General features: G+C 61.9%; 6 protein-coding genes across 16 annotated transcripts; 4 read left to right on the plus strand and 2 right to left on the minus strand.

The window, feature by feature from the left end:
• Positions 1-285: 285 nt before the first annotated feature.
• On the plus strand, positions 286-6,247 carry PARP3 (poly(ADP-ribose) polymerase family member 3). 3 transcript variants are annotated; one of them, XR_004242334.1, is made up of 12 exons: positions 286-424; positions 1,030-1,270; positions 1,484-1,612; positions 2,026-2,217; positions 2,580-2,715; positions 2,943-3,169; positions 3,309-3,464; positions 3,614-3,691; positions 3,934-4,111; positions 4,313-4,459; positions 5,623-5,786; positions 6,125-6,213. XR_004242334.1 is itself a non-coding variant. In XM_032120707.1 (11 exons), exons 2-11 carry the CDS (start codon positions 1,088-1,090, stop codon positions 6,220-6,222), a joined length of 1,524 nt encoding a protein of 507 aa, XP_031976598.1. In that variant the 5' UTR covers positions 286-424; positions 1,030-1,087; the 3' UTR covers positions 6,223-6,247. The 3 variants fall into 3 exon arrangements, 2 of the variants coding, with proteins under 2 accessions (XP_031976598.1, XP_031976597.1); XM_032120707.1 differs by lacking the exon at positions 5,623-5,786 and having other exon boundaries at positions 6,125-6,247; XM_032120706.1 differs by lacking the exons at positions 5,623-5,786; positions 6,125-6,213 and adding an exon at positions 4,575-4,917 and having other exon boundaries at positions 288-424.
• Positions 6,215-8,894, plus strand: LOC116449305 (probable G-protein coupled receptor). Its single transcript, XM_032120705.1, is given in 1 exon segment — positions 6,215-8,894. A coding segment is annotated over 1 exon segment (1,719 nt). The 5' UTR covers positions 6,215-6,234; the 3' UTR covers positions 7,954-8,894.
• On the minus strand, positions 8,846-15,057 carry PCBP4 (poly(rC) binding protein 4). 4 transcript variants are annotated; one of them, XM_032120712.1, is made up of 13 exons: positions 14,881-15,055; positions 13,297-13,412; positions 12,971-12,994; positions 12,860-12,892; positions 12,485-12,601; positions 12,270-12,398; positions 11,900-12,028; positions 11,573-11,647; positions 11,359-11,403; positions 11,138-11,213; positions 10,699-10,751; positions 10,104-10,273; positions 8,846-9,767 (listed from the first exon to the last, which is right to left on the minus strand). In XM_032120712.1, the coding sequence occupies exons 2-13, from the start codon at positions 13,390-13,392 to the stop codon at positions 9,452-9,454; spliced, it is 1,263 nt and encodes a 420-aa protein (XP_031976603.1). In that variant the 5' UTR covers positions 13,393-13,412; positions 14,881-15,055; the 3' UTR covers positions 8,846-9,451. The 4 variants fall into 4 exon arrangements, with proteins under 4 accessions (XP_031976603.1, XP_031976604.1, XP_031976606.1 ...); XM_032120713.1 differs by lacking the exon at positions 11,573-11,647 and having other exon boundaries at positions 14,881-15,057; XM_032120715.1 differs by lacking the exon at positions 14,881-15,055 and having other exon boundaries at positions 12,485-12,596; positions 13,297-13,313.
• Positions 14,399-19,842, plus strand: ABHD14A (abhydrolase domain containing 14A). Of its 2 annotated transcripts, none has more exons than XM_032120716.1 (4): positions 14,399-14,647; positions 18,743-18,858; positions 19,152-19,387; positions 19,637-19,842. In XM_032120716.1, the coding sequence occupies exons 1-4, from the start codon at positions 14,490-14,492 to the stop codon at positions 19,817-19,819; spliced, it is 693 nt and encodes a 230-aa protein (XP_031976607.1). In that variant the 5' UTR covers positions 14,399-14,489; the 3' UTR covers positions 19,820-19,842. The 2 variants fall into 2 exon arrangements, with proteins under 2 accessions (XP_031976607.1, XP_031976609.1); XM_032120718.1 differs by lacking the exon at positions 14,399-14,647 and adding an exon at positions 18,046-18,612.
• On the minus strand, positions 16,197-17,898 carry LOC116449310 (protein ABHD14B-like). 3 transcript variants are annotated; one of them, XM_032120721.1, is made up of 4 exons: positions 17,689-17,898; positions 17,284-17,493; positions 16,888-17,129; positions 16,197-16,554 (listed from the first exon to the last, which is right to left on the minus strand). In XM_032120721.1, exons 2-4 carry the CDS (start codon positions 17,489-17,491, stop codon positions 16,372-16,374), a joined length of 633 nt encoding a protein of 210 aa, XP_031976612.1. In that variant the 5' UTR covers positions 17,492-17,493; positions 17,689-17,898; the 3' UTR covers positions 16,197-16,371. The 3 variants fall into 3 exon arrangements, with proteins under 3 accessions (XP_031976612.1, XP_031976610.1, XP_031976611.1); XM_032120719.1 differs by having other exon boundaries at positions 17,284-17,570; positions 17,689-17,897; XM_032120720.1 differs by having other exon boundaries at positions 17,284-17,596; positions 17,689-17,897.
• Positions 19,843-19,970: 128 nt separating the features above from the next.
• Positions 19,971-26,104, plus strand: LOC116449307 (aminoacylase-1-like). 3 transcript variants are annotated; one of them, XM_032120709.1, is made up of 15 exons: positions 19,971-20,243; positions 21,520-21,664; positions 22,259-22,323; positions 22,861-22,965; positions 23,073-23,167; positions 23,357-23,433; positions 23,689-23,778; positions 24,022-24,078; positions 24,188-24,261; positions 24,362-24,411; positions 24,602-24,746; positions 24,826-24,894; positions 24,989-25,068; positions 25,346-25,406; positions 25,520-26,104. In XM_032120709.1, exons 1-15 carry the CDS (start codon positions 19,992-19,994, stop codon positions 25,682-25,684), a joined length of 1,530 nt encoding a protein of 509 aa, XP_031976600.1. In that variant the 5' UTR covers positions 19,971-19,991; the 3' UTR covers positions 25,685-26,104. The 3 variants fall into 3 exon arrangements, with proteins under 3 accessions (XP_031976600.1, XP_031976601.1, XP_031976602.1); XM_032120710.1 differs by having other exon boundaries at positions 21,532-21,664; XM_032120711.1 differs by lacking the exon at positions 19,971-20,243 and adding an exon at positions 20,273-20,352.
• Positions 26,105-27,179: the final 1,075 nt, after the last annotated feature.

Below are 27,179 nucleotides of genomic sequence, written 5' to 3' on the forward strand. Positions count from 1 at the left end.
TACAGGCACACAGGCAGTACAGGCAGTACAGGCAGTACAGGCAGTACAGACTGTACAGGCAGTGCAGGCAGTACAGGCAGTACAGGCACACAGGCAGTACAGGCACACAGGCAGTGTAGGCAGTACAGGCAGTACAGGCACACAGGCAGTACAGGCACACAGGCAGTGTAGGCAGTACAGGCAGTACAGGCACACAGGCAGTACAGGCACACAGGCAGTGCAGTCAGTACGGCAGCAGGCAGTGCAGCCAGGCAGCAGGCAGGCCTGTCACGGGGTGCATGCGCTACGTGGAGGCGTGACAGCTGTTTCCGCTGTCATCTGTGGCTGCTGCCTAAGGAAAAAGTTTCTCCTCTGGGCAGGCTGCCCGACCAGCTTGAAGGCTCCCGGCAGCTCCTCGGCAGGCAGCCCCGAGCAGTGGGAGCAGGTAGGACATGGCTGTTCCCTGCACCTCTGTCCCCGTTGCTGCCCCCAGCACCCCCTCTTCATCTGGGACTGGCAGGGGGCATAGCAGATGGGGGCTGTCTGAGCCCCCCCATGCCCAAATCAAGGCACTTCACTGGTCCTGAGAGGGACTGGGGAGGTGGCATTGCATGTTTGGGGGGTGTCGTCACGTTGTTTCCTCTCCTGCAAAGCCTCGGGGGCACAGACCTGGGCGAGCCTTGGGGACACACTCCTGTGGATTGGGGGTTCCTAGTGAGGGGAGGTGGGGGCTGGCAGTCCCTTGTCTTCTTCCAGCTCTTCTGACCCAAGTTTGCTCTGCAAGCAGCTGAGCCCCCCTGTGCTCCTCCTTGGCTCTGCGTCACTGGGCTCTTTCCACTTTGGGGTCCCTCAAGGGCTGAAGGGTGCTGAGAGGCTCTTCCACCCACTCCGAACAGAGGGACAACACTCAGACAGTTTGTGGGCAGAGATCCCATCCCCTCCTCCAGCCCTGCTGTCGGCTGAAGGCACAGGGAAAGCAGGACCCAGCCCACAGGACTTTCCCGGAAGGGCAGCTCGGCATCTCTCACCTCTCCCTCTGCTATCTCCAAGGATTTTTCTGGGGGATTAAGGCTGCACTGACCCCACGGCAGGGGGTGGGGACTCAGTCATGGCTTCCAAGCGCCAGGCGTCCTCCTCGAAGCAGCCAGACAGCAGGGAAAAGAAGGCAAAAGGGGAAGAGGAGGACGGCACCTGGAGCTCCGCCTTGGCAGCCCTGAAAACTGCTCCCAAGGAGAAGCCCCCTGCCACCATTGATAGGCTGTGCCCCCTGAGCACGGCACCGGACGCCCGGGTGAGAGCAGGGCTGAGGTACCCAGAGGGGCAGGGATGGGAGGGTGTGGTTGGGAGGGTTGGGGGAGTCCCAGAGCAGCCCCTGCCCTGTTGACACAGGGTCAGCCCCAATTTTCCTTGCAGACCCCCATGTGTTCCCACTGGGACATTTCTGGACCCTCTCCTTCCCCAAACACTGCCCAGGTGCCAGCCCAGGCCGTGTCACTCGCTATAGGTCTATGAGGACTATGACTGCACCCTGAACCAGACCAACATCAGTGCCAACAACAACAACAAGTTCTACATCATCCAGCTCCTTGAGTGTGATGGTGCCTACAGTGTCTGGAACCGCTGGGGCCGCGTGGTGAGTCCACCCTGGCACTGCTCATCCCCTGCTCCTCAGCTGTTCCCACCCTGCCTTCGGAACCCCAAAAGCTGAGGGTGAACCTGGTGGTCCCCATCCTTTTTCCCTGGTCCCAAAGCGAGCAACCACCTGTCCTGCTATAGCCCTTTAATGGGGGGCTTCAAGGACTTGCCCTCACATAACATGGTCAGCCTGGCTGGGGCACATGGCACCTGTCACTGCAGTGAATATGAGTGTGACAGCCCAGCAAGGAGTCCTGGGATGTCTTCCTGAGCTGGTGGCTCAGCATGTTCCTGCTCACTGCCCCACAGCCCTGCTATCACAGCCCTCCTGGCTCCTGCCTGCTTCCACTGGCATGGGGCTGGTGGAGCAGGGATGCAGGGGAGGTCCTGACCGCTGCTGTCCACTGCTAGGGAGAGGTGGGCCAGTCCAAGCTCATACCCTGTGCCTCCCTGGAAGCTGCCAAGAAGGACTTTGAGAAGAAGTTTCGGGAGAAGACCAAGAACAGCTGGGCAACAAGGGAGAACTTCATTGCCCAGCCGGGGAAGTACACGCTCATCGAGGTGCAGCCAGGGGCTAGGCAGGAGGTGGAGGTTGCCCTCAGGGTGAGTACTGTGGGCACCCAGGGTGTCACTGTGGTGGGATGGTCCTCATCGCACTCCTGGTCCACTGAACACCACAACATCCAAGACGGTCAGCAGGATGGGATGGGTTTTGAGGGGAGTCTGGGTGCGTGCTGGAACAGCTTGAAGGCAGAGATTTGGGGCTAATGAGTTAAAATGGAATGGGAGGGCGTCCTGAATGAGAAACATGGCCTTCTGGGTGGCAGTGGCCATGGAAAGTGGAGGCAGCACCTGCCCGTTGCTCTGCTGCCCCGGGACCAGGCTCTCCTCACAGAGATGGGCAGCGCTGGTGCTGTGCTCCCACAGCCTCTCACAGGCTCGCAGCTGATGTGGGGTGTCTGCAGGTGGATGCTGTGGATGGGGACAAGGTCTGCAAGCAGCGGGTGCTGCCCTGCACCTTGGACAGAGCCACACAGGACCTGGTATCCCTCATCTTCAGCAGTGACATGTTTCGGGATGCCATGCAGACCATGAATATCGGTAGGAGGCAAGGGGTTGATGGGTGGCGTGGGCTCAGTCTGGGGGTGAGGAGAACGGAGCAGAGTTGCTGATGGATTTTAGAGCATCCCCTCTGATATCCTGGCACTTGATGGGACTGTGGACACCTCATGCTGGTTGTCCACACTTGCCCATAGTGATACTGGACGTTCTTGGAAGTAGCTGTGGGGCAAGTGGGGTGGATGGGCTCACCTTGTCCTCCCCTGTAGACGTGAAGAAGATGCCTTTGGGGAAGCTGAGCAAGCACCAGATCGCGAGGGGCTTCGAGGCACTGGAGGAGCTGGAGGCAGCGCTGAGGGAGCAGCCCCCTCAGGCCGCACGCCTGGAGGAGCTCTCCTCACGCTTCTACACCATCGTGCCACACAACTTTGGACGGGCACGGCCACCCCCCATCAACTCCCCTGACCTGCTGCGTGCCAAGAAGGACATGCTGTTGGTGAGATGCCAGAGCACATAGTGGGTGGCGTCCCTTCTCAGTGGGGCAGGAGCTGCTCGCAGGAGGCTGGGCTTGCCCTGGTCCCCCGGCACAGTGCCCAGTACTGGCGGTGAGGATGTCCCTGCTCTGTCCCTGCCAGGTGCTGGCCGACATTGAGGTGGCACAGAGCCTGCAGGCACAGAAAGTGAAGGAGGAGGAGGAGGAGGAGAAAGAAGTCGCTCATCCACTGGATCAGGATTACGCCCTGCTCTGCTGCCAGCTTTCCCTGCTGGACCCGGCTTCCCGGGAATACCAGGTGCTTCTTATGCCACAGTGTCCCATAATGGGAAGCAATTATGTCAGGCCTGTGGGCACCCCAAAGGTTCCTAATGTCTCAGGGGGACCGTGGGCATTGCTGGGATGGCTGCCTGGAATGACACAGCTTTTTTGCCTCCCCCTTGGCAGCTGATCCAAACCTACGTGACGCAGACTGGGCACAAACTCCGCATCCTCAACATCTGGCAGGTGGCCCGAGATGGTGAGGTGAGGAGAAGGTGATTTTCCCCATGTCACAGTGGGGAAGCCATGGTTGCACCCCAGGATTGCTTTAGGGCTTCTCCATCCAGGAGGGGATTCAGCCCAGCTGGCCAGGGCCAAACAGGCACCCCATCTCCTGCCCCTCCAGCCAGGCACTGGGGCTGGACTGGGTAGGTGGGTGGCAGTATTCCACCCCTGGGCACCCATGTCTCCCTCTGTGGAGAGCCCTTAGCTCTGCATCTCTCCAGGATGAGCGTTTCAAGGCCCATGATCTCCTGGAGCACCGGCGCCTGCTTTGGCATGGCACCAACGTGGCAGTGGTGGCAGCCATCCTGAAGAGTGGGCTGCGCATCATGCCCCACTCGGGCGGGCGCGTGGGCAAGGGCATCTACTTCGCCTCTGAGAACAGCAAATCAGCCTGCTATGGTGAGGGTCCTGGGATGGGCAGGGCTGCTCATGATGCCCACAGGGTCTGTGTGAGCCTGGCTGCCTTTGCATACCCCCTGCCAGGCAGCTGTGGGCATGCCAAGCCCACGACTGGTCCCTGTGTCCCAGCATGGCCTGGGCACAACCAGATGGGAACACCAGGGATGGTGCTATCATCCCCATCCCTTTCTCCCATGGCAGTGGGCTGTACATCTAAGAAGGTTGGCATCATGTTTCTGACGGAGGTGGCCCTGGGCAAGCCCTATCGTATCACCCGCGATGACCCCACGCTGTGTCAGCCACCTGCTGGCTATGACAGTGTCCTGGCCTGTGGCCAGACAGAGCCAGGTGAGCCTGGGGCAGGAGCGGTGTGGTAGCTGTGGGCCTGTGGTGGGCACAGGGCATGGGGGGAGAGAGGCCAGATCTCAGGTTTGATGTGTTGGTGGGGTGCCTTCTGGCCCAGATCCTGCACAGGATGAGGAGATGCTGCTGGATGGCAAGAAGGTGCTGGTGTGCCAGGGCAAGCCCATCCCCATGCCTGCCTACAAGGACTCCTCCTTCAGCCAGAGCGAGTACCTCATCTACCAGGAAAGCCAGTGCCGGATCCGCTACCTTGTCCAGCTCCACTTCTGAGGGTGCCTGGGAGCACCGTGGCCCTGGGCCAGCACCAGCTGGTGACACCCATCAGCCCAGAGCACAGCGATCTGGACACTCCGGCCACCCCACCTGGGGCTTGGCAAGGGACAGGCTGGCATGGGGACGGAGCTTGCTTTGGCTGTGAATAAAAGCACCGTGCCTTGCATCGAGCAGTGCTCTCGCTTTCCTGCCCAGCAAGGCAGGTGTGTTATAGGGAAGGGTGTCAGTGGGTCGCTGAAGGGATGGCACGGGTGGCTCTGGAGGGGCCAAAGCCTTCAGATGAAAGCTGGTGTCTTTGAGAGCCAGCTGCTCTTGTCACGTTAGCAAGGCACATGGCTCATGCCCACCCCGTGGCATCAGAGCTACAGAGGATGAGCCAGATCTGCTGCCCTGCGTGGGCATGGAGGAATTAATCCATCCATCCTGAGGGTGAGTGCCCGTCTGGTTCCTGACACCTGCCCTCCCTCTAGTGCCATGCCTGCTGTCCTGCCTCAGCCTGGCACCCATGCCAAGCCCTTCTCTGTGCTCACGTGTGCCCCTTGTTCGGGTGCTCAGGCTGCCAGGGAAGGGCAACTTGCAGCTGTGTTACCCCGATGCCCCATGAGTATCCATGTGCCAGTGGAGATGATTTGCTGCAGACCTGCCTGTAGCTCTGTCCCTTGAACCCCAGGGACCTGAGGGCTGAGCTGTTCCTCTGGAAGGACCAGGCCTGGTGGAGTGGGTGGCCATTCTTGGGGGGCACAGGGCTCAGGGACCCCGGTCCCCCCTTCCTGAGCCCCTGCCGGCTGCTAGGACCCAGCAGCTGTCCCCGTGGGACTGCCACGGGTGCAGGCAGCGCAGGCAGCGCTGGGAGTGACAGCTGGTGCCATCCGCAGCTGGCGGGCTGCAGGCAAACAGGATGACGAGCGGGTGACGGGAGCGGGGAAGGGGGAGCGTGGCCTCACACAGGGCCGGCAGCCCCGGTTCTGCTGCGGGAGCAACACCAGCAAGAGGGACCCCAGTGAGGAGAGGAGCATCACCCATCTCCCCAGGAGCAAAGGTGCGCTGAATCCCATCCACCCCAGGTTCCCCTGTGGCCAGAGCAAGAGGGTTGGGACAGGCAAGTTGTGCTGTCCCTCCTTGGGACATACTGGTGCCATTGGAGAGGGGGACGGGGTGTCAGGCTGGCATGGGTGCCCACAGGTTCTAGCAATGCTATCCCTGGCCCGCTTGTGGACAGCCTGGGTGCCAGCTGTGGGACAGCCAGGGTGCTATGACTTCTCTGGCTACCTCTCCCTCCTCCAGCACCTTAGAGGTGTGCTGGTTGTCTCTGTGTTTCTCTGTGGCTCTTCTCCATTTTGGTTCTTTCCCTTCACACCCTGCTCCCCATCCCAACAGGCAAGGAGAAGGTAGCAGCCATGGTTGTGGTGGGGTTACCCTCTCTGGGACACAGGAGAAGAGCCCTTGCTGCCCAGGCACCAGAACTGCTGGCTTAGCCCTGGAGGGGGATGGCAAGCCAGACGGGGTCAAACACCACGGACAGCCTAGAGCTGCTCTCCGTCCCCAAGCACTCCATTGCCCAGGAGGTGGTGGGCCTCTTCTGCATGATCCTGCTCACCCTCACCGCCCTGGTGGCAAACATCGTGGTGATGGTCATCATCCTCAAAACACCCCTTTTCAGGAAGTTCATCTTCGTCTGCCACCTCTGTGTGGTCAATCTCCTCTCAGCCATTTTCCTCATGCCCCTGGGGATCATCTCCAGCTCCTCCTGCTTCAACAGGGTGATCTACAGCATTGCTGAGTGCAAGGCCGTGATATTCCTGAATATCTGCTTCATCAGTGCCTCCATTCTCACCATCTCTATCATCAGTGTGGAGCGGTACTACTACATCGTCCACCCGTTGAGGTATGAGGTCAAGATGACCATCAGGCTGGCAGTGGCTGGAGTGATTTTCATTTGGGTCAAGTCTGTTCTCATCACTGTCTTGGCACTGGTGGCGTGGCCTCACGGTAATGGGGCCACCAGCGCCAGCCGCTGCACAGTCTACTGGAGCCCCGGGGCCCACAAGAAGGTTTTTGTGATCCTCTTCAGCATCACCTGCTTCATTCTGCCCACCATCATTATCCTTGCTGTCTACTCCAGCATCTACCGCGTGGCCCGGACTGCATCCCTGCAGCAGGCGCCTGTGCCGGCACAGGCAGTTGCACCCAGACACCGATGTGATTCCATCGCCAGCCAAGTGACCATCCTCACTGCCAGGATCCTGATGCTGCCCAGGCTGATCCCAGATCGCCTTCTGGGAAGCAACAAGGCCATCCTCACCTTGGTCCTCATTGTGGGACAGTTCTTGTGCTGCTGGCTGCCTTTCTTTGCTTTCCACTTGCACTCCTCTGTCACTGTTGGCACTCTGGGTGGTGGGCATGGGGAGATGGTGGTCACCTGGATTGCCTACTCCTCCTTTGCCATTAATCCTTTCTTCTACGGGTTGCTGAACCGCCAAATCCGTGAGGAGCTGGCCCGGCTCCGGCGCAGCTGTCTTAACCGTCCACTGGGTCAGGAGCTCTGTCTTTCCATCTCAGAGGCTTCTGTTCAGGAAAACTTCTTGCAGTTCCTCCAGAGAGCAACTTGCACACTGGAGACCCACACCAGCTGCATCAGCCCCAGCCCCAGGAACAGGCTGGACCAGACCACAGCGGGCTTCCCCACCCCAGGTCAAGTTCCTGAAGAAAGCAGCTGAGAAGGAGGCTCTGTTCCACTGTGCTGGGCAGGAGACCTGCCAGGGACCTGTCAGACCTGCTTGGACCCAATCTCGGGTTTGGGGGAGTCCTTGTTCAGGTTTTACCTCTTCTCTGAGCTTGTGCTGGAAGATGGTTTGTCTCTGTGTTTCTCTGTGGCTCTTCTCCATTTTGGTTCTTTCCCTTCACACCCAGCTCCCCATCCCAACAGGCAAGGAGAAGGTAGCAGCCATGGTTGTGGTGGAAGAAGGCAAGGAGAAGGTAGCAGATCTGGGGAAGTCACATCTCTCTTCTGCAGGCTGGAATTGTCTCCGGCTCCACCAGCACAGCCCAGTTCCATGGATGGGCTCTCCTCAAGACATGGAATGCTAAGGGGCTCCTGCACAGGGGCAGGGACACCTCCATCTCCACTGCCCTGCTGGGAGCTCTCCTGGCCAGTGGAAAAGAGCAGATGTCCCTTGCATTCTACCCAGGAGCAATGTTCCAGCTAATGCCACTAACACCAGTAACACCAGGGCCCCGAGCCCCCTGCTGAGCCTGGATGGCAGGCATGAAGACCTCCATCCTTGACTGTTTAACCCAAAACTAATGTCTATGTGGAGGAGCTCCTGCTCCCTATAACACTGATCAGGAGGACACACTCACAGGGCTGGCTCTGGCTGTGTCACTGTTTGTCCTGCTGGCATGGCAGCATGCAATGCCCATGGCCATGCCTGGCCATGCCCTCTGTCCCCCTTAGCTGGCAGTGATCACCCCCCTGGGGGGGAACTGGCTGTCCGGGGGTCCATGCCAGGCTGTTTACGGACACAGCTGCCCAGCTGAAGCCCGGCCAGCAGTGCCACGTGCCAGCCAAACCGGGCTGCTGGCCAAGGGCACACTGGGGTGGACATGGTGACACAGGCTGGTGGGAGGTGGCTGTGTGGGGTGCCCCAGGGCAGCAGCAGCTGGGCAGATGGGATCAGGAGCTGCTGTTTCCCTTCAGTCTCATTGCTTTTGAAGGGCTTGGGGACACTCTCATGGGGTCCCCAGTGCTAGAAAGAGGACTGGACCCTTTTGGGGAAGGCTGCGGGGGTACATCACCCCCAGCCCACCCACAAAGGTCCCAGGGATGGTGTTGGCATGGTGGGTTGGAGATGTCCCTTCTCCAGTAGTAACTGTAGGCCTGAGGGAAAACTGCCCTATGGCCTCTCTAACTTCCCTGTGGCAGGGAGGGGCTCCAGGAAGACCCCCAGAGAGATGGGGCTGAAGGCCAGCATCCCCTCCTAGACACAGGGATGCCCTTCCAGCCACCACCCAAGTACCCAGGAGCTGGGGCCACCCCTGCTTTGGGGGAAGTCTCTATCCAGGGTGGGGAATATTATTATTATTTTTGTTGTTATTGTTATTTTCTTGTAAATTTTATCTTTTTATTAAACCATTGATAAGTTACAAAGGAGGAAAAAATATAGACTCATATATATACAGCATTTCCAAGCCAGCAGGGACTGGCTCTTGGATGGGGTTGCTGGGAGGCGATTGCCCCAGGGTGGCCCAGCAAGGGCCCCCCACCAGAGCCAGTGGAGGGGGGACTCCTGGAGAGGCCAGGCAGTCCTCATCCAGTGGGACCTGGCTTTTGGGTGCCAGATGGAGTGTGGGCGTGAGCAGGATGGCAGGGCAGGCAGGGTGAGGAGCAGGAGGCAGGGGTCCCACACCAGCACAGGGCACTGGGAGAAGGGACCCTAGGCCGGCAGGGATAGGCTCCCACCCATTACCAGGACACATGGTCTCTGTGCAGAAAATCAGGGAGGGGGGCACAGCGCTGCTGGGACGAGCAGCAGGCAATGAAACAGCCCCTTCCTCCAGCGGGCATCACCACCAGGAAGACCCTTCCCTTCCCTGGGGTGGGGGACATGGGGCACCTGGCAGAGGCTGAGGTCAGGGTGGGTGATGGGAAGGTGTCCTTGCTACTGAGGAGCACCCTGGACCCCCTGACCCACCCACCAGTGGGGTTCAGTAGGGCGAGAACTTCTGCCGGTCAGCTTTCTTGGTGCCGTTGGCTGCCGAGATCTTGGTCGTGTAAGTGGTGGTGCCGCCATTGGGACCTGCCATGGAGGATGGGGACAGTGCCAGGAAGGACACCGGCTTCAGGCCAATGAAGTTGGAGAGGGAGATGGCGTAGGGGGTGCCCAGCAGGGCTGGGGGGGCTGGGGCAACGGCGGGAAGTGCTGCACCGGAGCCTGGGGCAAGGGGCTGGGAGAAGCCCATGCCGAGGTCCATGGAGCCAGGGCCTGGTGGCACCTGGGAGGTAGATTTAGCCATCTCTAAGCTGGGGAAGCAAGAGAGAAGGATGATGGTGAGTACCATGGTGACAGAGTGGTTCTCCCACCACGTGAGGGTGCAGGAAGCACGTGCCCCATCCTTTCTGGCACATGTCTCCATGGCACATCCTGGGTATCCCACTGAGCAGGATTAAAAAGCTGGGGCTCAAATCTGGTGGGTCTCGGGTCCTGCACCTACCGCCGCAGGATCTCAAAGCACCACCCCGCTCATCCTTCCTGAGGATGCTGTGGTGGGGGTATCCTCCAAAAGCTGCCTTGGAGTGCTGGAGAAGTGCCACCCCGCACTAGCACCCAGCATGAGTCCCTCCCAGGCTGACACCTACCAGGCTGTGATGAGGTACTGAGCCAGGGTGATGCTGACAGGGGTCCCTGTGATGGTCACATGCCGCTCACTGGAGCCCTCGGTCTGGTTGCCAATCTTGATATGGGCGCCCGACATCTGCCTGATCTCGCTGATCTTGCTGCCGTGCCGGCCGATGATGCAGCCGATGAGCTGAAGGGGCAGGGATGGGGTGAGCCAGAAGCAGCCAGAGCAGTCTTGCCAAGCAGGGAGCTCCCAGGGGTTCACCCGGACACACCCTACACCTCAGAGGGTTGGTGAAACTGTGGAAGGTGCTGGGAGGGCAGGTCACTGCTTTCCTTGGGCAAACCTTGCTTTTGGTCTCACTCAAGTCCCTCTAGCTGGCATTGTGCCACATGTCAAGGCCATTCCTTGGCATTGGCCAAACCCTTTCCCCCTGCCCTGTGTTTCAGTTTCCCTTTTCTTCTGCCCCAGTTACTCCCTCCTGCTCCTAAGCTCTGGCAGAGCCTCCACTGTGTGGGCCAGTGGGTGCTGGCCTCTGCAAAGTGCCTCTAGGATGGGACACATGGGTGGGGACAAGCTGTGGTCCCCCTTGTCATTCCCAGACCAATACATACGTCGTTGGGCACCAGGAACTCCTGGGAGCTGCTCTGGGAGCTGGCATCCAGACCTGCAGAGAGAGACAGGGATGTTAGCAATGGGGGGGGCAGGTCTCCAGTAACTCTGTGCCCCTACCCCAGCCCCATACTGGGGTGGTCAGCGGCTCTGGGGACAAAACTGGAGGATCCCTGGGGAGAGGCAGGGAGGACAGGACATAGACAAGTCATAATTTGGTGCTCGTGCTCTCTCACTGCAGGACTGGGGACCACTGGTGGGTGCAGGGACCCCAGGAAAACAATGACAGGGTTGTGCTGGGGGGGGAGGTAGACATGCTGGGGGGGCTGGGACTGGGAAGGGTGCAGAGGATGGAAACCCCTTCATCAGGGCCAGGTGTCAGGGTGGATCAGGAGAGGCACCCACACCCCCAGCCTTGGGGGGAGCATGGGAGATGCTCACCTGGCATCATGGTGGGTGCATGGCCCAGGGGGGCAAAGGGAAGCGCGTGCCCTGACAGCTGCTGCAGCTTTGTCACCTGCCCAGGCAGTGCAAAGAGGAGGAAGGTGGTGTTAGGGGTGATGGCAGAGGGTCCCCTGTGCCCCAGTGCCTCCCAAGACAGGCATTACCAGCAGCACCCATCCTGGTGGGCACAGACCCCGTTGCTACAGGGACAGACTCACCTCTGCAGGAGAGACCCCACTGTACTGGCCCTGCATGGAGAAGCCCTGGGGAGAGAAAAAAGGGGCATCAGTGGGGAGCCAGGTGGGGACCATTGTCTCAGGTCACTCCCCCCTGGGACAGAGAGACTACCCTGAGCCCACCAGAGTTTCCCCTTGCTGTCAGAGGCTGCCCCCCTGGCCACCTCATGCCCTTGGAGATGCTGTGGCCTCTTACCTGATTGGCAGAGAGCAGGATGGTGCCCAGGGAGAGACCAGGGTGGTAGGGTATGGTGGCCCCCTTCGGAGGCGACTGGAGACAGAAGGAAGGAGGTGGAGGAGATGAGAGATGAAGCTGAATGCCCCTGTAGCCCCAAGGACCCTCTGCCCCTTTATGCCTCCAGCAAGCTGGGCATAGCCCCCAGCACCATGAAGGCATGGTGCTCCTATGGGTTTCCACACAGGGGGATCCTGGTGTTTGGGTCCAGATGGGCATGGGAAGCCTTGGGGAGGGAGAGGTGGGTAGCAGATGCCCCCTGGGCTGGGCATGGGGCTTGGCGGGTACCTCCAGGATGACAGCGCAGATCTGCCTCACGCACTGGATGATGGTGTCTGGCACCCCCGAGACGGTGACAGCCCGTTCAGTGGAGTTGGGCAGCAAGTCACCAGCCACCTGCACCTGTGCCCCTGTGCTCTGCAGGAAGCAAAGAGAGATGCTGGCATCCTCCAACCACTCCCTGCCAGGGCTCAGCACCTCACACCTCCCCTGTCCCCCTCCTGAGCCCCCAGGGACCATTGCAGGACCTGCAGGGTGGTGCTCCCTCTCCTGCATCACCTCCCCCAGCCCCTGTGGGACTGTGGCAGCCCCCATACCCAGGGCTCTGTGCCTCCAGGGGAAGAAGGGGATCCCACATCCAGGCTGCCCTCAGCCTCACCTCCCGGATCTCCCGGATCTTAGCTCCCGCCTTGCCGATGAGGGAACCGCATTGGCTGGCCGGGATGACGAGGCGCAGGGTCACGGGTGCTCTGCCTGCTGACACCCCATCGCCCCCTGCTCCCAGGTCCTGTGAGGGATGTGGGTTGCAGCGTCAGACCCCCAGGATCCCGCAGGTGTGGGGGCACCTGGCGGGGATGTAGGAGGGCTGTCTACCTCCTCCAGCTTGAAGGCGATCATGGAGACAGCGCGGAAGACGGCATCGGTGGAGCCGGTGATCGTGGTGATGCGCTCAGGGCAGGACCCTTCCGAGATAGTGATGCGTGCGCTGCTCTGGGGACAGTGTCACACCCCATTAGGGATGTCACAAGCCCTGTGCTTCATTACTTCTCCCAGGGGTAGCCTCACAGGGGAAGATTGATGCCTTCAAGCCTGAGCCTTCCCCTTCCCACCTGCCCCAGGCAACTTTCCCTGGGGTGCCGCTTTGTTTTCCCTGGTTCCACCTGGGATTTAGGGGGCCAGGCACATGGGAGCCACCAGGTATAGGCCCAACAGGCAGCAGGACCTGGCAGCCCATCAGCATGCCCTTACCTGCTCTCGTATCCTCTTAACAGTCTCTCCTTTCTGCAGGTAAAGGAACAGGGTGGGTGGTCAGGTCCAGGGGAGCCAAGGGCTGGCAACACACAGGACCCCAAATCTTACCTTGCCGATGATGCTGCCGATCTCCTGAAAAGGCAGACAAGAGAGGCACTGTCAGCAGGCAGCTCCCTGCCTGCCATATCCCTCCTCTGCCCACAGCCTGGCAACAGGCAGACCTTGCCCTAGGGACACTGGGTGACACTGGGGCATGGGAATGTGCCCCTCCCTGGCCTAGGATGGGGAAAGAAATCCTTCTGGGAATGCTATTCCCAGGAGAGACTGGGAGCAGGGGAAGAAAACAGGGCATGGTGAGGAGCTGGAGCTCCAACATGGCCCCTCACCCCAGGCATCACTGACCCCCCCAGTGTCATTGAGCCCCCTGCCATTACCTTGCCGTGCATGAGCATGCGGAGGGTCAGGGTGATGCTGAGCTCCGTCTCCTCGGGACTGCCGCCCATGCCACTGGCTCCGTCCGGCGATGCCATGGCGGGAGGGCAAGATGAGCCTGTGGGACATGGTGGTCTTCAGACAGGGGGGATGCCCCAGCTAGCCCCCCACCCCCAGATCTGCAGCTTGAAAATCCTACAGCTGGGAAATGGGGAAACAGAGGCAGGGGCAGCACTGTGCCCTGCTCTGGCAGGGGAGGTTCACATGGCCCCATGGCACCCCACGGGCACCCTGCACCCCCAAAAGGGACCCGCTGCTGTGTGTCTGCCTGAGCTGCCTTCAGTCTGTCTCACGTAAAGCCAGGAACTGGATGGGTACAGGGGAAAGCGGCAAGGTGTGTGGAGCATGGCTGTAGGATAGGATTCTGTTTGCAGACGCTTGCTGGAGTGGGGAGAGCAGAGGTGGCCTGGGTGATCTCACAGGCTATGCAAACCACCTTCTTTCTCCTCCTTCCTTCCCCCTGCCCATGTGCAAAACCCCAGGGGAAACTGAGGCAAGCTCCCTGATTGGGACCACCCCAACCAAACGACAGCATGATGCCCATTGACTGATGCCGCTGCACCCTGTCCCTTCCCAGAGCACCCCAGGGCCCCCCCGGACCCTGTTCCCGGGTGGCCGTGGGCGGCCAGTGCCCCTGGGAGGAGGACAATTACTGCGTGTCCAGGCCCGGGTGGGCGGCTGCGGCACCGCTGGCTCCCGGCGAGCTGGGCGATGCCAAGCAGCTTTGAAACAAAGCACCCGTGTTGGGGCTGGGGCCGTGTCCGCGGGCATGGCGGGGGGGGGGAGGGGGCGGCTATTTTAGGTGCTGGCAGGACTCGTCACCGCTACAGCACATCTCCTGCATCAGGGTAACGGGGGGGGGTGGGGGTGGGGGTGGCGCACCCCCTAAGTGCTATGGCTCGCACCCCCAGAGTGGTTTGAACGCCCCGTCTCCACCCTCCTGTTACCGCGGGCTGGAGAAAGGTGGAGAGACTGAAGAAGGGGAATATTCCCATTCCTGATGCAGGGGAGCCTGAAGTGGGGCGGAGGGGGAGGGATGCACCCCGCTGTAACCCCTGCCCGCGGCATCCGGAGCTGTGTGCGGTGCCGGCAGGGACCGCGCAGCCGGCCGGGGTCCCCAGTCCCCCGGGGATGAATGGCAGCAGGAATCCGCCAGGGACAAAAGACCCCGCCGGCGGAAGAAGGACGAGGCTGGCGGTGGGACAGAGGGAACGCAGCAGGGCCACGAGTGTCCCCCCCACTGCCACAGACAACGCGTGGGGGGTCTGCGGGCAGGGGGGTGCTCTCCCCCAGGTGAGCCAGGCTGGCAGGGACGCCAAAGGTCCCGGTGATGGGCACAGGCCACCTGCCATTGGGACAGCCACCAAGCTGGGCACCGCCCGTCCTTCGGGGCACCTTCGGGTGGCAAAGGGAGGGGGGGACGATAGGAGGAAGCCCCCACCCCGTTCCTGGGGAAACCTCTCTCTGCTCGCCCTCCCGGCCGCCCCAAGCCCTCTGGTCCCCGCGGAGTGGGGCCTGGCGGGTACCTTTCCGTGCGCCTCGTCCCTCCACCGCCGGCCGCCCCGCTCAGTGCCACATTGTCCCCGGCGGCGCCCAGTGACACCCGGGGCAGGAACAATGAGCCGCTTGACAGGCCAGGGCCAAGCTGGCAGCCCCGGCCCCCACCCCGGTCCACGCCGGGGCCCCCCTCGCTCTTCCCCTCTCCCACATCCCTCCCTCCGGGATCCTATTACAGCGGATAAGAGACACTAAAAGGAACAATGCACCCTGGGTAAGGCCATCTGCCACCGCTGGGGACATTCCTGGCCCCCCCGGCCCCCCTCCCTTTGGCTCACACATCGCCCCTCTTTGTAATTGCGTGGTTTTTTTTCCTGGAAGCCGATCAGCTGGCAGGGCTCGAGGGCTCAAGGACACCGGAGCGGGCAGGGATGGGGCAGCTGGCACCCCAGGGCCCGCTGGCACCCCGGGCTGCTGCTGTGAGGTAGCGCCTGGAAGGGCAGGAGGCACCCCTGCATGGGGGGGTTGGGACAGCAACAGGGGACCTGAGCCATCTGGGGGGACAGGGATGCTCCAGACAGGGGTCCTGCCGTACTGCCAGGGCAGGGACCATCTCCTGCACCCCTGGCACTGCCTTGTGTCCCCCACGTGGGCATCCTGCACCCACAGAAAAGTGCCCCCCCCCCCATTACCTCCCCCACTAAATCCTCCTGCGCCCTGGCGTAAGCAGCTAAAGCCCAGGCAAGCTTGGGGAAGGGGGGGCACTGGGGGGCACCCTGCTGCCGGCTCCATCTGTGCCCCCGAGTGCCCGGTGCAGCAGCACCAAAGGCAGAGGATGCAGGTGGCAGGCAGGGGTCTTGTCCCCCTGTCTGTCAGGCCTCCCCACCCGCCCCCTCATCTGTTCGTGTTGGGTAAATCGCCCCCCACCTCCTCAGGGTGCTGGGTGGATGCTGCCGTGGGCAGGAGCCTGCCAGGGCTGGCAGTTCCCTTTTAAGCCCCTGTGGATTACCCTGGACTTGGGTGTGTGCCAGGAGGGGTGGGAGGAGGAAGAGGAGGATGAAGAGGAGGCTGGGGACGTGGCTGTCACTACCTTGAGGGACCTACCCGTCCCTGAACACAGCCCTGGGCCTCCCTCAGCACCATCTGAGGTTCATGGGGGTCCTGTCAGAAGTGATGGGTGGGCTCCAGCAAGGCTGGCACTCACCCACCCACAAGTCCCAAATGTACCATCCCTCAGAGGCTGCATCTTCCCTGCTGTCACCCCTCAGACCTGTGTGGGACAGCAGCCATGGAGGCGGGCATGAGGGAAGGAGGTGGGAAAGGTGGAAAAGTAGCAGGATGAAGGTGGCAGGAAAGCAGTGGCAGAGCCTGGGGTTTTATTTGGTCTCGAGAGAGGTGGGTGCTGGTGTGGGCCAGTACAGTGTGAGTGCCAGCCGAGCACCTGGGTTGGCACAAGGGTGCATGTGCAGGCAGAGGGGTGGGTGGGCTGGCCACATCCCCCTGCCCAGGTCCCATCCTGTTCATTTCAGCTGCTGCAGGAAGGCCAGGAGTCCATGGTGCCACTCATTGGGTTTGTCCAGGTAGCAGGCGTGTCCTGCACCCTGCAGCATCAGCACCTGGTGCTCAGCGAGGTGCCGCAGGTTGTTCAGGCTGGTCTGCCCCAGCTCCGCGTCCTGGTCCCCGTACACGATCAGCGTGGGGGTCTGCAGAGGGGGAACGCACCCTGAGCCTGCAAGTGTCACCCAGGCCCTCACTCCTCCTGGCCAGGGACACCCTGGAGGGGAGACACTTGCCCTTCTCCCCCACCCAGTATGACAAAGGGAAACTGAAGCTCAGACTCCTGGGTCTCCAATTGTCCCCTCTTTCCCTCCCACTACCTCACATTTACATTCCTTCATCACCACATTCCCCTTTTTCAGTGGCAACAGGGTTTCTGGCCCGCTTGGCCTTTCCCCTGCCCAGTCCCAGTACCAGGGTCCCCTCTTCACCATCCCCTCCCAGTTCCCTGACCTCCCCAGTGTCCTTCCAGGCCGTACTTTGATTTGGGCATACTGCTCCGCCGTGAATTTCTCAGTGCAGATGGGTGCCACAGGTACATAGGCCTTGAACAGGTGGCTGTGCTCTAAGAGGAAGGGCAGCGAGTACATGCCACTGAGCGATGGGCTGATCACCACAGCTGGACCCAGGCCCAGAGCCTCCAAAACTGCCTTCAGGAACGCTGCCGGTGCTGGCTGGCCCACGGGCGCTGGTGCGACGGCATCCTTCGAGCGCCCCAGCCCTGAATCGTGGGAGACAGAAGTGGCCCTGTCAGGCTCCACACCACCTCAGTGACTGGGAGAAGCCAGCACACCACGACACCAGGGTTGCCATCCTGGCACCACAAACCGGTGACTACCCCACCTGACTCTAGGGCTGTGCTCACCACACCTTACCCGGCAGGTCGATGGCCACAGCTCGGTAGCCGTTCTCGGCCAGTGTGGCGAGCGTCCCCACCTGCAGCCAGGTTTCGGAGGAGAAGCGGATGCCATGCAGCAGCAGCACTGTCAGCTTGGGCACTGCCTGGGCTGGCTCAGCTTGGCGGTAGAAGAGGGTCTGTCCTTGCACTGTGACAGTGCTCTCAGTGATCCGCGGGGTGGCCATGCCTGAGGGCCGGGGGGCTGTTCAGTGGGGTGACAGGTGGGAACAGAAGGGCTGACAGGCCTTCTGCTGCTGTTGAGGTCTGGCAGTGGCAGGAAGGCAGGAGAGCTATGAGAGGTCACACCGGCATCACCTTCACTGTGGTGGCACCAGCGGGGTCACTGATGTGCCAGGTGGGCTCCCGGGCCTGCAGCCCTTACCTGCTGCTCCGCGCACGGGGCCGGCCCCCTCTTGCCTCTTCCCCGCTGCACCACGGGACTGGGGGTGCCGCGTCCCGGGGCCAAAGACCGACGGGGCGGGCGAGAGAACGGCGGCACCGCCTCACGGAGCGCAAGGTCCGGGGCGGCCCCGGGAACCACTGGGCAGAGCCGAGCCCTGCCCCGCCAAGCGAAGGCGAGCTTTACCGAGCGCAGCCGAGTCTTGCCGAGCGAAGCCGAGCTTTGCCGAGTGAAGCCGAGCTTTGCCGAGCGAAGGCGAGCCCTACCCGAACTCTACCGAGCCAGGTCGAGCGCTGTAGAGCAGAACCCGAGCTCTGCCGAGCCAGACTGAGCCCAACCCGGGCCCTGCCCGAGCTCTGGCGAGAGCTACCGAGCCCCTGATGAACATAGCCGAGCTCTGCCGAGCTTAGCCGAGCCCCAGCCCATCCCCGAGCAAGGGCTCCACTCCATCCCTCGGGGCTGCGGCGCCGCGGGCTGCCGCCAGACGGAGCCCGAAGGCTCAGCGGCGCCGTGCACGGCGGGGCCGGGGCCGAGCGGGGCCGGGGCCGAGCGGGGCCGCCAGCGCCGGGCGGGAGCTCGGGCAGGGCCCGGGCCGAGCAGAGCAGCGGGGACCGGGACCTGTCCCCCCGCAGCAGCGGGGCCGGGTCCCGCAGCCCCGCGCTGCCGCTCTCCTTCTCCAGCGGGAGCGGAGATGCTGCTTGCCCGCAGCCGCCTGGGGCTGCTGCTCCTCGGGGCGCTCCTCGCTTTCCTCCTCTACCTCTTGCTGCCGGCCGCCCGGCGCTCACGGCCTGACGAGGGGAAGCGGGGTTGGCGCGCGGCCAACGGTACCGTGAGGACGGGGATGGCTGCGGGAGAGCCCCCCGTGTTCTACAGGGAGGCTCCCGCAGCAGCTGTCGGCCCCGGGAGGTGGGTCAGCCCGCCGGCATGGGGGGTGGCAGGCCCTGGGGTCGGTGTTCACCAGCCCCCGTGGTCGCTGGACGCTGCAGGCATGGCAGCCTTCCTGGACCCCTTCCCACCTGTCTTCCCCCCCACGCAGGCCCGATGTCCTCTTCCTGCACGGCCAGGCATTCACCTCCAAGACGTGGGAGGCCTTGGGCACGCTGGCACTGCTCGCTGGAGAAGGCTACCGTGCGGTCGCAATAGATCTGCCTGGTAGGACCATGGCACTGTGCTTAGCTGATCACTTTGGGCGGCTCCAGTCTCTCATCTTAGTCGCTGCTGGGCTCTGGATCTCTTTAGGGAGGGCTCTGGATGGCTACTGGTGATTCCTGGGGCAGTGTGCTCGGGATTTGTCACTGTCCTGGGCCATTGATGGCTGCGACTGTACAACCCTGGGGCTTCAGCAAGTGTCCATTTTTTGACAAGCCATTGAACCCTGGTGAGGAGAGACCATTGCAGGCTGCACAGTGCCCCCTGACCACCCTATGCCCTCTTCCCCATACCAGGCTATGGGGATTCGCCCCCAGTGGAGATGGTGGTGACGGCACAAGGCCGGAGGACTTTCCTGGACCATGTCCTCCAGGAGCTGGGCATGCAGAGGCCTGTTCTCGTCAGCCCCTCCATGAGCGGCCGCTTTGCCCTGCCCTTCCTCCTGGCACATGGGGACCGGCTGGCCGGCTTCGTGCCCATTGCACCTGTGGGCACCAAGGACTACACTGCTGAGCAGTACCAGGGGGTCCAGGTGGGTTGTTGGGCTCTTGGGGGCTGTCCTGGGTATTGGTGAGCCTTGTGAGCCAGCTGGCTGCAGGGTGATGTGGAGGGTGGCACTGTTTTGGGGTGAGTGAGGGGGACCTGTGTCCCCCAGCTCATGAGGGTGCTGGCACCTGCCTCCCCTCAGCTTTGCAGCCCCCTGCGGTGACAGTCCAGGGGGAGCGTGGTGGCCATTTACCCCTCTGACAGCTGCTCTTGTTTTCTCTCTCCCCTTACCAAGACGCCCACCCTGATCCTGTATGGTGACCGTGACACAAGCCTGGCTCCCCAGGCCCTGCAGAACCTCCAGCACCTCCCTAAGCACCGTGTGGCCGTGCTGCCCGGTGCTGGCCATGCCTGCTACCTGGACAAGCCAGAGGACTTCCACCGGGCCCTGCTGGGCTTCCTGCACCAGCTGAAGTGAGCGCTGCCTCCTCCCTGCCAAGCAGAAGGCGTCCAAGGGATTGGGAGACACAGAGAGCTGGCATGAGGGGTGCTGTTCCCTCTTGGGGTACCCCCAGGGTGGCGGGGGTGGGGACTGGCGGTGTCCCTTGCTTGCAGGACAGGGTGTCGTCTGTCACGAGGCCAATAAACTGATGCTGCTCTGCTTTCTGCGTGTGTCCCCAAGCGCCGCGGGGCTGCTCGAGCTCCAGCCTCATCTCTCTACCCCTAGTGTGGGGCCAGGAGGGTGGCCTGTGCCCCTTGCGTGCACCCTGCCCCTTCTGCTCCCCCCGCTCCTCCCCTGCCCGCCCCTGCCCGCCTCCTGCCCGCTGCTGCCGGCGGGGCGGAGCGGAGCGGAGCGGGCGGAGCGGGGCCGGGCGGGCAGCGCCGGCGGCGGCAGCGCTGAGGTAGGGCCGGGGGCGGCGGGGGGCCGGGCAGCGGGGCCGGGCAGCAGCGCCCGGCACCCCGCGGGTGGGTGCTCCGGTGCCTTCGCCCCCCCCTCAAGCCCGGGCCAAGGTATCCTGCACCCCCCCCTTGCACCCCTCGTCTACCCCCTTGCACCCCCTTGCCGCACCGTTCTGCACCCCTAACCCTGGTATCTTGCACCCCCTGCACTCCTAACCACAGTATCCAGCACCCCTCTGCCCTTCTGCCCGTGCTGCGCCTGCACCCCAATAACGCAAGTGCTGCAGCCCTAACCACGGTGCCCTGCCTGCCCTCTGCTTCACCCTGTACCCCTAACCACAGTAGCCCTGCAGCCCTACCCGCGGGACCCTGCCCTGCCCACAACTCTAACCATGGTGTCCCTGAATCCCAGCTGCGGTACCCCTGCACCCCGCTGTGCCCGCTTCCTGCACGCCAGCCATGGTACCCCTGTACCCGACCTGTGCCCCTTTGCACCTCCAGCCACGGCACCCCTGCACCCCTAACCACAGTCCCACTGCACCCCTCATAGCCTCTCTGCAGCCCCTGCTCCCATACACCCTCCAGTGCTCCCCTTCACCCCTCCTGCTGAACCCCCATGTGCCCCTAAGTATCCCACATCCTCCTGCTCCTCCAGCACCCCTCAAACAGCTCCCACAGTACCCTGGCACCCTAATGTGGTCCCCCAGTACCTCTGTCCTCCGTTAACACTCAGTCCCCCTTCACCACCCCCATTTCCCTGCACCCTCAGAGCCTTTCCTTGCAGCTCTCCTTCATCCCCTTAGCCAGGCAGTAGTTCCCTTCTCCCTACCTGGACCCCCTTACACCAGCATCCCGCCTTCCCTGCCTGCATCCCCCAGCATTCCCCCAAACCTCTAACCCCTGGCTAATCCCAGCTACCTGTCTCCCTACTTGACACACCCCTCTTCCCCTCTACCCTTCTTCATATTCCCCCACCTAGTTGCCCCCCTTTCCTCCCAGCTAGCCCTTCCCTGGATTTCACCCCTTGCCTGGGCATCACAGCCTGTCCTGGCACTGTGTTTGGGGCAGGAACATGTGTGTTGAGGGAAGAAAGACAGGACAGTGTGGGAGGCACACCCCATCCTGCTCTGTACCCAAGTGGGGGGGATTTCTCCCATGGTGGCAGTGTCCCAGGAGTCACATGGGGGAGAACTTTGCCCCATCTCCCTTCGGTTTCTGTGACGACTGAGTGTGAGGGCGGACTTTGGAGGGGCCGGTGGGTGATTAACCATCTTGCAGCTCTTTCCCCAGAGCTTTGCAGCCCTGGTCCCAGACATGGCACCTGGGAAGCCCGGGAAGAGCACAGGGGCCTCAGAGAACCCCTCGGTTACGCTTTTCCGGGAGTACCTGAGGATTGACACCGTCCACCCTAAACCTGACTATGGTGAGGATGGGGGGACAGGATGGGGAGCCATGTGGGGATCTGGCAATGCAGCTTTGCAGCTCTGATCTTTGGACCCAGGTGCCCAAGTCCTGTGCTGGGGCTGTTTTGATGGTGGTTTTAACGAGTGAACTCCTTTGCGCCTTATCTCTGCTGGTGCCTTTGGCTGGGGCAGGGACGTTTCAAGTGCCCTCAGAGCTGCTGTTTGCTTCTTCCAGTCCTGTGCTCCTTGCTTCCTTTTCCATGCTGCCCTGGCTCTGGGTTGAGTGATCTCCTTTTGTTAACATTTATGTCTTCCCACTAAAGTACATTTTATTGGTGAGGAGCTCCCAAAACTCCACTGGAGAAACATTCTCCCTGAACTTACCCCCCTTCAATTTTTATTTTATTCATATTTCCCAAGTCCTCACCCCAAAGGGATGGTGATGAGCTGCTCCTCTCCCTGCTCATGGCCACCTCTCATGTCCAGGACCTGCAGCACCTGCCCTCTTTTGTCATCTCTTTCCCTGGTCTGGGAACCCCACAGAGCCTTGGGGTCCCTGGGGGGTTGCAATGAGAAACCCCGCTGTAACTCTGAGCATCCCTACTCTTCCCCAGATGCGGCCATCCGGTTTCTGGAGCGTGTCGGCACCGACCTGGGCTTGGCCTGCCAAAAAGTGGAGGTGAGCAAGCTGAGGAGCAGCCTCCAGTCTGTCCACCCATCTATCCACCTGTGTTTGGGTCCTTAGTGACCAAGATGTTCCTCTGCCTGCACCCAGAGCTGGACAGGAGTGAATCCCCTCTGCCTGTAATCCTCTGCTGACCTGAGCCCTTCCTTAAGCCAGTATTCTGGCTGCTCCCCACTGACCTTTGCAGCTGCCTGTGCTATGATTAGCTGGGGACCTGGCAGGGTCACGTTGGCTGGGGCCATCCTTCCTGCTGGGCACTGGCTGTCCTGGGAGACTCCCGGGCACCAGGGGAAGATGCTGGGTTTGTCTTCCCTCCTCTGAATTGCAGCCAGGTTTGGCACCTGCAGCCGGGCTCTGGCTGGCTGTGCGGGTTCAGGCAGGCCTGCTCCCTCTCCCAGTGGAGAAAGGGGTGACTGGCCAGGTGGCATCCAGAAACTTTTCCTAAGCTGATGCTTTTTGGCTCCAGCCTGCTGGTCCAAGCCTTTCTGTCCTCATCCTGGACCCTGGTGACATCCTACCTTTGTCCCACAGGTGTGCCAGGGCCGTGTGGTGCTGATCCTGACCTGGCAGGGCACAAACCCCCGCCTACGCTCCATCCTCCTCAACTCCCACACCGACGTCGTGCCTGTCTTTGAGGTGCTGGGACAGGGTGAGGGGTGGGAAGGGCACGGAGGGGAGGACAGGGTGGATGGGAGCTGGTGCCCTCTGTGCCCCTCTGCCATCATGGATGCTGTTCCCTGCAGGAGCACTGGACCTACCCACCCTTCGAGGCAGTTAAGGACTCGCAAGGCAACATCTACGCGCGGGGTGCCCAGGATATGAAGTGTGTCTCCATCCAGTGAGTGGAGGGCTCTGCACCCGCTGGGTGGGCACGGTGCTGGTGGTGTCTCTGAGTGATGCAGGACAGGATGCCACTGTCCTCAGGGTCCCTGGGACCAGAGGTGCCACCGCTTGACCTGCCCTGAGGTGGCTGAGAGCACACAAGCCCCTCTCCTCCACGATGACCAGACACTACCTTCCCTTGCAGGTACCTTGAGGCCATCCGGAGGCTGAAGACAGAGGGAAAGTCTTTTGCCCGCACCATCCACCTCACCTTTGTGCCTGGTGAGTCCCCAGGCTGTTCCCTCTCAGGAGGTACAGAAGGGGCTGGCAGCTGGGTTGTGCTCTGGAGTCTCCCGTGGCAGCCAGGCACCAGGCTCTCCAGATTCCAACCTCCCCTAGCTCAAGGCTGGAGAGGTTTCCATGTCTGAGGACATCGGGTGTGCTGATGGCATCCAAGCTGGCATGGAAGGAGGCCTAGGGGGTAGCGGGCTGAGGGATGCCCCAGTGCCTTCCTCCATGCTAGGCTTTCCCCCACAGATGAGGAGGTGGGCGGACACAAGGGCATGGAGATGTTCGTGCAGCGCCCTGAGTTCAAAGTGCTCAACGTGGGCTTTGCCATGGATGAGGGTGAGTGGTGATAGGGCTGGCACAGGGATGTGTCTCCTCTTGGCACACACTCCTCTGCCTGTTGGCATCACTCCCCAGGCACCAGCATCCCACATGCTTCCAGGGACCCCCTTAGGGGATCCTTCCCCTGGGCAGTGACCCACATGGTGCCAGTCTGGAGGGAAAATGCTGCCAGGACAGAGCAGAGGGGGCACATCATGGCACCCCCATGCCCCACTGACCCCCTGTCTGTGTCCACCACAGGCCTGGCCAGCCCATCTGACACCTTCAGTGTCTTCTATGGCGAGAGGAGCCCGTGGTGTGAGTATCCGTGTGTCCCCTGCCCTGTCCCTGGCTCTCCTGGGCACTGGGGCACTGGTGCTATCCCAGGCTTTCTGCTTCACCCTTCCCTCTACGCCTACTGCTGCAGGGATAAAGGTGAAGTGCATGGGTAGCCCCGGGCATGGGTCCCGCTTCATCAGCAACACGGCGGCTGAGAAGATGGTAAGAGAGGGGGTACACCCTGTGCTCCCCCCGTGCTGCCCTGGGCTGCCAGGCCCCTGCCCATGGGGCTGGTCCTCACCCGCTGCCCTTCCCTCCCCAGCACAAAGTCATCAACTCCTTCCTGGCCTTCAGGGAGAGCGAGAAGCAGAGGTAGGAGGAGATGGGCAGTGGGATGGCAGTGGCTTAGTTCAGTCCATGAAGGGGGTCCTTGGGATCCCAAGCCAGGCTGTGATCTGGCGCTGCTGCCCTGTGCCTCAGTTTCCCGTTTTGCATGATGGCAGGGTGGGGAAGCACTCCTCCCCACGGGGGCAGATAGTGACTCTCCCTTGCATCCCCCAAGGCTCAAGTCCGACTCAAGCCTGACCCTAGGGGACGTCACCTCGCTCAACATGACCATGCTGGAGGGGGGCGTCTCCTTCAACGTGGTGCCCTCCGAGATGGCCGCCAGCTTCGACATCCGCATCCCACCCACCGTGGACCTGAAGGTGGGCACCTTGCCAGCCCCACCCAGGAGAGTGGGATGAGGATACCCTGCTCACACTCCTCCTCTGGTCTCTGCCCCAGGCCTTCGAGGAGCAGGTGGCCACGTGGTGCCGCGGTGCTGGGGATGGTGTCACCTATGAGTTTCACCAGGTGAGGGGTCTCAGCCACCTGGGCATATCGTGCCTGTCCCTCCCCTGCCAAGTGCCACCTCCTTGCCCCTTCATCTGCCCTCTCCCTCTGTCAGAAATGCATGGACCAACACATCACATCCACCGAGGAGTCAGACCCGTGGTGGAAGGCCTTCAGCGGGGTCTGTAGGGACATGTAAGTAGTGTCCCCAGGAAGGGTGGAAGCCTGGGAGGGACATCCTCTGGTGGAAGCCAGGTGGTCCCTGGGAGTCTCTGGGGTCATGTCAGAGGCTGGGATGGGGAGCCCTGTGATGTGCCAAAGCATCTCCCCGTTGCCCCCCAAAAGGGATGGGACTGAGTGTCCCTCAAGGCTGAGGGATGTCCTGGCACAGTCTCTTTGCCCATGGGGTATGAGGGGGACAGGGGACTTGGCTGGCCCTGCACCCATGCTGACCCAGGGTCTCACTTGACAGGAAGCTGCAGCTCAAGCTCGAGATCTTCCCGGCTGCCACTGACAGCCGCTACATCCGAGCGGTGAGTGCGATGCCAGCAGACCTGCAGCCCCAAACAGGAGCTGTGTCCAGGTGAAGGGGGGCACGTGGTGCCCCTGCCAGCTCTGACCTCAGCCTGTGCCTCCCCATCTCCAGGCAGGACACCCTGCTATTGGCTTTTCGCCCATGAACCGCACCCCGGTGCTGCTGCACGACCACAACGAGTTCCTGAATGAGCAAGTCTTCCTGCGGGGCATCGAGATCTACGCCCGCCTCCTGACTGCCCTGGCTTCAGTGCCCCCGCTGCCTGCTGAGGGCTGAGTGCCTGGCAAGGGGCAGGAAGGGGGTGCCAAGCAGAGACAGCCAAGGCTTTAAAAAGAGGGGCAGGGGCTGGGCACAGCAAATACCTGCTAGTGTGCTGGGGATGCAGATGGCATCATGCCACATTGGCTGTGTTCAGGGCTGGCCTGATGGTGACACCCAGGGGGTTATGTCCCCCTTGGCCAAGTGCCAGCAGAGCCTCATGCCCAGGTGCCTCCAGCCTTTCCTGGTGTTTTCAGTGCCTCCCTCTGTCCCTGTGCCATCTCTGGCTGCACTGGCTGGGTGGTGAGGGGCTGGCCAGTGCCCCACTCTGCCTGCCCATGCCTCGTCCTGCCTCCCTGCTCACTTGCTGGGGGAGCTGGGGCCAGTGCTGCCCACCCTCCCTGTCAATAAATCTCGCTAAGCACAGCCTGGAGTGGAGCAGTCTGTCTGTCTGTCTGTCCACGATGGCGCTGCCCGCAGGGTCTCGCCCAGGCACTGCCGATTTCCTCGCACGGTGTGGTTTGCTGGGGTGCTTCTCCCCTGGGCTCATTGCCTGCATGACAGCAGAGCGGGCAGGATCCTGCCCGGGCACGCTGAGGGGCCTCTGCTCCCGATCAGCCTCAGGGGACTGGTGCTGGGGTTCATCCTTCTCCTTCCCTCCCTCTCTCCAGAGCTTCTGCTTCAGTGCCGCTCCTGCAGACCCTCTGGTCAGGGCAGGCAGTGTGCGGGTCTGGGCAGGCAGCTCCGCTTACCTGCCAGAGCTGCCATCAGCTGCATCTCCTCCTTGCTTGTTCTGTGTGGCTCCCCAGCACCCCAGGGTGTGGGATCTGTCCCAGCCATGCTGTTCCTTAGGGAAACCAAGGGCCCACTGAGTGAATTGGGGTGGTTTTACACTGCTCAGGAGACTTGCAGAGCTGCTCCATTAAAAAGGCTGGGGGGAAGCCAGGGATCTCCCAGCCTCCTGACCTCTGTTTTAATTAAGAAAGCTGCTGGAACCCTTGGGGGGCTGGGGATAATGAGGCTGCCCCATGCCGGGCTGGGAGAAGAGATGAGGCTGGTGGTGATGAAGCACTGAGGGAGAAACCACCAGCTCCTCAGCTCCTTCCCCTCCATTCAGTGCAGGGGGAAGTCCAAGGTTTTTGGATGCGGGACACACCTGCCTGTGTGATGAGGCTCCCAAGGGAGGCCGGCGTGGATTCTCTGATGTCTCATACGACCACATCCCCTGACCTCGCAGCCCTGGGGGAGGATGGCATGGGAGTGGTGTGGGCACCGTGGGGTCCTTGCCCAGGGTGTTGGCACCTTTGCACCTTTGCAGGCAGACAGCAGCGCATCCCCTGCCCTGTGGGTGTGCTAGGGCTACGTGCGGCACCCTGTGCCCCCCTCGACCCTGCTCAGCTCCCTGCCCCAGCTGGCCTGCTGTCCCCAGCTTGCCTGGCACTGAGATGGGACCTGGCAGCTGTGTGCTTGCTGGTGCTTGGAGAACACACCACGCTGAGCATCCTTCTCGCGG

The sequence above is a fragment of the Corvus moneduloides genome, chromosome 11, assembly GCF_009650955.1.
Source record: "Corvus moneduloides isolate bCorMon1 chromosome 11, bCorMon1.pri, whole genome shotgun sequence".
Classification (NCBI taxonomy): domain Eukaryota; kingdom Metazoa; phylum Chordata; class Aves; order Passeriformes; family Corvidae; genus Corvus; species Corvus moneduloides.